The 8,660-nt window shown below is 41.2% G+C and overlaps 1 protein-coding gene across 1 annotated transcript in view; it reads right to left on the bottom strand.

The window, feature by feature from the left end:
* The window catches only part of LOC123064306 (protein MOTHER of FT and TFL1 homolog 2), a 3,786-nt gene extending 2,860 nt beyond the window's left edge, over positions 1-926 (bottom strand). The window contains exons 1-3 of the mRNA XM_044487809.1: positions 650-926; positions 435-496; positions 214-254 (exon numbers count right to left, since the gene is read on the bottom strand). Of these exons, the coding sequence (XP_044343744.1) occupies positions 214-254; positions 435-496; positions 650-844 (298 nt within the window). The 5' untranslated portion in view covers positions 845-926. The remainder of the gene's footprint in view (positions 1-213; positions 255-434; positions 497-649) is intronic.
* Between the last annotated feature and the right edge of the window lie 7,734 nt (positions 927-8,660).

Here is an 8,660-nt window from a genome sequence, read left to right as displayed (position 1 = left end):
CAACGCCATCGTACTAAAATTTGAAATTACAGTTTTGCATATTTCTATTAAAACTGAAGATGTCCATCGGCAATACCGTGAGAGACGCGCAAGAATGATAATATAAGAGTGGAATTTACATATGACTGTTTAATTAAACTTATTGGGAGAGTGCAATGTATTGTGAGTGTTATATGAAATTAATGATGCTTTTGTCATAAATAACGTACTGACCTTTAGTTGCATCTGTTCCACCCGGTATGTTAACCACTATCCTGCAGACACAAATGAGTGCAATAGAAATCAGTTAATAAATAAAGACGCTGGAGCATGATGATATCCATATCTCCAGGGTGTGTGCGTGTGTGGGGGGATCTATGGAATTGACACTTGTTTAACTGTGAGTCAGGTGCCAAATCATACATACACATAGCAGCAGGAGTAGTAGTACATACCAGTGGAGGTACTCCCTCATGGTGGGCTCGCTAGGGCTAGGCGCGTCAGGATCCGTCATCACCTGCAGCAAGCAAGCATGTACACCCATGGATCACCATGCATATATATAAATCACTATCAAGTTCCCATGCATATGAACAAGTGTGTATATCCATGACCACGAGGCGATCGAGGGCGGGCAGGTGCATGCACGCACGCATGGGGCGGGACGTACGAGGGTGTAGAGGTCGTTGCGGCGGCCGGAGATGCGGACGAGCGGCTGGTCGGCGGCCAGGGAGGGCTTGACGTGGCAGCCGTTGCTGAGGTCCCTGGCGCCGTAGGCCACGGCCATGGCCACCGACGGCACGAACATGTCCACCACCTCGCCGATCACCCGCCCCACCACCAGCGGATCCACGCAACGGGACATGTTTCTCCTCCTCTGCGCTGCTCTGCTCTTCCTCTCGCTCTGCTTCTGCTTCTGGGACTTGTACAAATGACGCACGCCTGCGTGTATATATGGCTTACGCTAAGCAGCAGGCGGATTATTAACTGAGGGTTTTGTCACGGGGGTTGGGACTTGGGCTACCCTCCCCTCCTTGGCGCCATGCGTGCATGCGGCCGGCCTATACATACGTACGTATCGATCGCTGATGCACTGCATGGATCATGCATGTACAGCTCGAGCGACACGTAGCCGGGGGTGGCCTCTGGAAGGACCGGCGTGCCACGTGTGGGGTGATGATCTGGGTGCGCACTGCGTGCCTCTGCCGCCAGCGAGACAGAGAATCCGCTGGCTGCATCCACCAGCTGCGTGTATAGTACTGCGCATGCATGTACGCATGCAATGCAGGTGAGCCAGTTGTTTACATCCGTTCCTCGGACTCACTCCATCCACATATACAAGGTCTAATACGAGTTTTTGAGGTTACCTTTTTTTACGGGGTTTCGAGGTTAACTTTGATCATAGGTTAAAGTATTAATATATGACATGCATGTTACACAGACTATACCGTCGGAAAAGAGTTTCTAAGAATATATTTTTTATGAACAAAGCAATAGAAGTATGAAACGCATACCGAAATCATCACGTGTGAGCATGTATCAAGCATAGAACTGAAACATTGATAAACACGACATATACGACTAGCACATGAAAGAGCAAATAGGGGATTGTCGGCCAATATGCAATTCCGAGCCCGGGCTCATCTGCACCCGGTCAACAAACAATTTATAAAAAATTTAAAAAGAAACAAAAAAGCCACTCTTCGTGAAATTAAGGAGCACATCAAGAAGACCAAGGTCAAAGATGCTACCAGAGATCACAAATATTCGAAAAACCAGCCTGGGGACCGGGCAAGATCCTTGCCAGAAGGGGGCTAACTAAGCTCGGCAAGGTTCCCCTACTCAGCCACCGTTCCACCTCATCGATTAGGTTGTCACTTGTCGATCAGGTGTCGAGCGGGCAGGCAGTTAAGTGAACTTTGTCTAGCACATGGCAGCTTGCCTCTAAAGATATTACTTTAACAACACCCATTCAAATGATGTGTCGAAGAAATATGAGGTAGATGGGCGAACGACAATGGGACATGTTTGCTCCTCTGCTCTGCTCTTCCTCTGACTCTGCCAAGGACTTGTACAAATGACGCATGCCTGGGTGTATATATGGCTTACGCTAAGCAGGTGGCTAGCACTGCGGATTAACTGAGGGTTTTGTCACGGGGATTGGGATTTGGGCTACCCTCCTTTTTTTTGCATGGTTTGGGCTACCCTCCTTGGCGCCATGCGTGCATGCAGCCGGCCTATACATACGTACGTATCGATTGCTGATGTGTGCATGGATCAGACATGTACAGGTCGAGCGACACGTAACCGGGACATGACGTCTGGAAGGATCAGCGTGCCACGTGTGCTGTGATGATCTGGGTGCGCACTACGTGCCTCTTGTTAGAGTAAACCGAGATTGAATGAAAGTGAATGGACCATCAGTCCTCGGTTCTATTGATACTCAAGTATATATACACCAGGAAGAGATGAAAAGAAGAGGTGTCTGTCCGAAGGCATCCCTTCAGAACAGGTGCCTGTTGACAATAGAGAGAAGGGACATGACTGTTCGGGGTTGGACACACCCCTTTGCTAATGATTGTTCGTTAATTAGCATGTGTCAATTAACAATAGACGTGTGCTAATTAATCCATTAATAAATTCCATACACTCCCCCGCTCCTTGGATGTTTCATCATTGGAATCTTCTTGTATATAGATCTTCCATCTTGAGAAATCTTTCATATAATCTTGAGAGTCTCCTCAAAAAACCCTGTGAAACACATGTGAGGAGAATTGTGCAGATATGTCGCTAAAACTCCTTTAAACCTAATGGAAAAATAAGAAGAAAAAGGTGCAACATATAATGATTATTGTCTCCTTGATAACTTATATGAGAAAACCTTTGAGAAAGGAAAAAACTGATTGGTAAGTTTGGAGAACAATAAATATGTTTGTATACTTTACTTTTAAAAAACCAAGTGGGAAAAAAATAGAAAGTATTGCATATGTCGCCTCCTTAAAACCTTTTATGAGAAACTTTGAAATAAACCTCATAAGGGAAAAGTGTGCTAACTAATATGTCATCGAAAACTCCTTTAAAACCCAGTGGAAAAAATATAAGGAGAAAAACAATATGACATATCATGGTAATTGTCTCTTTAACTCAATGTGGGAAAATCCATAGAGTTTAGAGGACAATAAATATGTCGTGTATACTTTCCTAAAAAACCCGGCTGGGAAAACAAAAAGTATGACATATGCTCATGTTGATATTACCTCATTAAAGACCTTGATGAGAACCTATAAAAGTAAACTCATAAAGGGAAAAGGAGTATAATATATTGCTTTGAACGGGAGTAATTAAGGAAGATACTCCCCCTGATACTTGCAAATCTTGAAGCCGTCAAATACAAATTCCATGAACATGTTTCTGAAATGTTCAAGTTGGTAGAGACTTCATAAAAAAATCAATGAGATTGTCATAGGATTTGACTTGCAGATGAGAAATATAGTGATGTTGCTTACTATGTAACATGTTTGCATCCGGGCAATACAAGCAACATTATCTTTGAGATAATGGTTGGTGGATGTGGCCCCTAAGGTCTGTTTCAAAGACTTTCATTTTATGGCTACCAAACCTAGGGGGAACACAAAGCTTGTCTATGATCTAACATAGTGGGGATCTGGTCAATTTATCCAATGATACTGGTGTCCAGATTTCTCTGAAACTGGAATAACACAGAAGATGTTTGATGCCTTGGAGATATCAAGAGATATTCTTAAGTCCCAACCATTTGAATTTGGTGAGTCCCATGACACTAGGATATGAAACTTTATGTCCCGATATTGCATTCTCATCAACTCATGGTTTTAATGGATCTTTCTCTACGTGTAGAGAATGAAGCCGTGCGAGTTATGGATGCATAAGATTTGTCCACAGTGAATTTATCCAATATATATTGGATATAGACAACATAGTACTGTACCATAATGTATGAGTGAAGGTGCTCGATATTTTACTCAATCCTTCATCTCAAAGTCAGTCATTAAGATGATCATGTACTTCATCATTGCAGGAGTAATCCCTGTGTATGATAGACATGCATGGGTAATCGTCATTATAGGAGTAATCCTTGTGTATAAGGAACTCACTTATGTCTGTTGTACCAAAATGTACCGACTACAATAGTTGTATGGAGACTTATTGGTTTTTTTACATAATGTATGTTGCGGTTTGCATTTCGATTCAGAAGTGAGATTCCATTGGGAACCATCTATGTCTGAATCTAGTGTTCCACATGGATGTGTAATCACTATATCTATCAACTGCATAGATAGATGATTTTGTACCGCCAATGGTATAATGTATTGGAAAGAGATTCCACCTCTGGAGAATAGTTTGGTATCTGCGTGAACCCTTGTGCTACAAGACTTGCTTTATGTCTCGCCACCTCATTTTCTCATTCTATTTCTGGAAGAAATCTGCTGTATGTATTGCTTATGTGAATACATTCCCTTAATTGAGCAAGATTATTTCTACCTAGATTATACCCTTTGCTTGGGTTCAGTCCAAGTGTTGTTCACACTTTGCCATCGCCATGGTCTTTGGATCTGAATCATTTGAAAGGTTTTTGCAATCTAGTTAAGAAATGTATGTCGACAATTGTAGACTTATGAATATATATTTCTCCAGAATATATAGTTGATGGAAATATCATTACCCATGGTGACTGTTCGCGATTTCCGATGCGTTGAGTTGGGTATTCCGATGTCCATGGTCATTGTACACTATGACCTGGGTTGGTGGAGTTTGCCCATCCATTGGTTTTATACTACCCATTAGGTGTCTGCCAACGTGAAGTTGACTGGCATTTACGGCCTCAATATCCTTGCTTGCAGGAACCCGAATCTTGATGTACTAGTGCCATACTTCTCCCCCTGTTGTTGTGAAGGGGAGTTGAGTGGTTTTTGTTGGTACCTCCATTCTTTCACGCGTATTTTGCAGGATTGCAATATTGTGAGACACCTTTATAGTCAGTAAATGAATTTGGCAAGTTATTTGCAATATGTTGCAAATCTTTGGACGTGTGGTTCAGATCTTTGAGTACGTAGACTTGAGGCAGAAATGTGTTGAGCATTCCACTAATTTCCTGGCATTCTGTATGGTACTTGAAATATCCCCCTAATTCATGGAAATGTTCCTCACTGAATCAACATACTGGCCTTAAATAACTACCCATGTGAGGGGCTTGAGGTATTGACGGTAATACAATTATTCCTCACATAGATCCCAAATATATGTTGAGGGGCCAATGATGTATGTCGGGGTGATGATATTTGTATGCAACCGAATTACTGCATATGAGAAATACTTGGTAGACTTCCACGTATCAAATATAGAGGGGAATAATTTTATGCAATTTGGTCATTGGCGTGTAAAACTACATTACTCCGATGTAAAGTTCGTAAGTTACAATTCTGCTGTTAAGATCATGGAATGAGCTTAATTCTTTGGATAAAGGATTCTACCTAACCAATTTAAGTCTAGACATATAGGACAAAGTGCAAACTTCAATCCTAGGGCCATAATGAAGGCACGAAGGAGAATTTTGCAATGTTGTCCATTCGATTTGCTTGAAATCGATGGTCAGGATAATCAACGAAATTGTTTTTGTGTGGATAAAGGCACAGTTTAGAAGATCATGTAAACTTGTATTTTAAAAACCATGGAATACCTGAATAATCTAGTTAATGGCTTGGAAGAGCCACTTCCCTCAACTTAATGCATTCAAGGAGTCTGAGTGGTTCAGCGAAGACTTTAAGGTGTGCGAGCCTTAAAATTAGCTTCCCTATTTCACATGTAGTGCACATAAAATTCAAATATTGTTAGAATTAAGCATCATACTAGTCATAAACCAATGGAATTGCTAATAGTTTTGGTTTCAACGCAATGTCTGAATGACCAAGGCGAGTATGCCAAGTTTGTTATGTAAAAGACATTCTGGAAAACTATCCTGTACGCAACATGTGTGGCGGGTGTTGGTAAAGAGAAGATATTTCTCTTTATTATCATCATAAGTTTCGCTATGGAAACTATTTTAACAGACATCTCCATAGGTTAGTAGGGTACGAGTTGAACCGAGACACAACTAAGCATCGTCGATGGTACTTGAGTACCCATAGGGATAGTAATATGACTTGAGTTGAGCCAACAATTACATCATCACGTCTAGCTATTGTTTCAATATACCCATTTCTCTTAGTAAGAGTGGAGACATTTTACTTCCCTGAGTATAGAGTTTGTGGTGCATATGTCCACAATGCACATATAATTTCATCAGATTGACCCCCGTAGAAATTTATATATAGATTTGAAGATTCCCGATATGAAAAGCTTTATTAGATATGTAGAACAGATACAAATGTATTTGTACCAAAGTGTTGATACAATATATTGTGAACTACAATATATGATAACAACAATACTTATGTTCTTATTACAACATTACAATATATGCGAGGGTGCAAGGTGGGCCTGTTGTCGAGGAACTTGGACGGCCTCGAACCATATGACAATTACTTCCCCGGATCTTTTCGGTATGTTATGACAAATCTAGTCAACATGGTTTGTTTTTAAGTTAGATTGTCACTATCTTAAATACACAAGTATGTGGGTAAAACAAAAACATGAGGTAGACTAGATTGGATCCAAGTGTTCACTAGACCGTGAAATTCTCCATATAACAAAATAGGGGAGTTGTGCATTGTGCAAGTAGCTGAGGAAATATATGCGAGGGTGCAAGGCGGGCCTGTCGTCGAGGAACATGGATGACCTCGGACTAGACAACAATTACCTCCCCAGATCTTTTAGGTATGTTATGACAAGTCTACAACATGGTTTGTTTTCAAGTTAGACCGCCGCTATCTTAAATACACAAGTATGTGGGTGATACGTCTCCATCATATCTACTTTTCCAAACACTTTTGTTCCTATTTTGGACTCTAATTTGCATGATTTGAGTGAAACGAACCCGGATTGCCAATGTTTTCCGCAAAACTAACATGGTGTTGTTTTTGTGTGGAAATAAAAATTCTCGAAATTGGACGGAAGTTTTTGGATATTTTTTATGGAATATATAAAAAATACTAAAGCAAAGATCAACTGAGGGGGCCCACCAGTTGCCCACAAGGCACTAGGGCGTGGCCACCCCCTTGCACGCCCTAGTACCTTTGTGGGGCCCACAAGGCTCTGCTGACCCTAATATCGATTCTATAAATTCTTATTTTCCGAGAAAAAAGTAAGAGAAGAAGTTATCGCGTATTACAATACGAAGCCACCACCACCTCCTGGTCTTCATTGGGAGGCCAGATCTGCAGTCCATTCATGACTCCAGAGAGGGCGATTTGTCACCATCATCATCACCAATTTCATGACCAATTTCATGATGCTCATTAGCGGGAGTGAATAACTCCTTTGTAGGCCTGCTGGACGATGATGGGGTTGGATGAGATTTATCATGTAATCGAGTCAATTTGTTAGGGCTTGATCCCTAGTATACACTGTGTTTTGAGATAGATGTTGCTATGACTTTTCTATGTTTAATGCTTGTCACTAAGGCCCACTTGCCATGACTTTAAATCTGATCCCCTTATGTTTTCATGGACATATTTGAGTTCCCGGTCCTATCTTGCAAGTTATACACACCTATTACATGTTATGATCCGCATATGCCAAGGTGACAATAATTGATATTCTTTTCGGTGATTACCGTAGTTTGAGGAGTTCATATATTCACTACGTGTTAATGCTTTGTTACGGTTCTCTATTAAAAGGAGGCCTTAAAATCAAGTAGTTTCCTTATGGACCCCGCTGCCATGGGAGGGTAGGACAAAAGATGTCACACAAGTTCTTATCATAAGCACGTATGACTATATACGGAATACATGCCCACATTACATTGATGAATTGGAGCTAGTTCTGTGTCGCTCTAGGTTGTGGCTGTTACATGATGAATGTCATCCAACACAAATATCCTTCGCTAATCCAATGCATACGCTTTTCATATATTTATCTTTGCTAAGTCACTACAAAACTGCTACTGTTACCATTACTGTTGCTATTGTTACTGCTACTATCAAACTATCATATAATTGTGTTGCTGATCACTCTGTTGCTGATATTTAGTTCTCCAGGTTTGGTTGAATTGACAACTCAACTGCTAATACTTGTAATTATTCCTTGGCTCCCCTTCTGTCGAATCAATAAATTTGGATTGAATACTTTACCCTCGAAAACTGTCACGATCCCCTATACTTGTGGGGTCATCAGTGGGTGAAACGAAAACACGAGGTAGACTAGATTGGATCCAAGTGTTCACTAGCATGTGAAATTCTCCATATATAGACAAAATTGAGGAGTTGTACGTTGTGCAAGTAGCTGAGGAAATATATGCGAGGGTGCAAGGTGGGCCCGTTGTCAAGTAACTTGGACGGCCTCGGACCAGATGACAGTTACCTCCCCGGATCTTTTAGGTATTTTATGACAAGTCTAGTCAACATGGTTTGTTTTCAAGTTAGACCGTCGCTTTCTTAAATACACAAGTATGCAGGTAAAACGAAAACAGGAGGTATACTAGATTGGATCCAAGTCTTCACTAGACTGTGAAATTCTTCATATATAGACAAAATAGGGGAGTTGTG

Source organism: Triticum aestivum, chromosome 3B (assembly GCF_018294505.1).
Source record: "Triticum aestivum cultivar Chinese Spring chromosome 3B, IWGSC CS RefSeq v2.1, whole genome shotgun sequence".
NCBI lineage: Eukaryota > Viridiplantae > Streptophyta > Magnoliopsida > Poales > Poaceae > Triticum > Triticum aestivum.
Note: the sequence above shows the minus strand (reverse complement) of the source record. Positions and strands in the feature narration are given on the sequence as shown.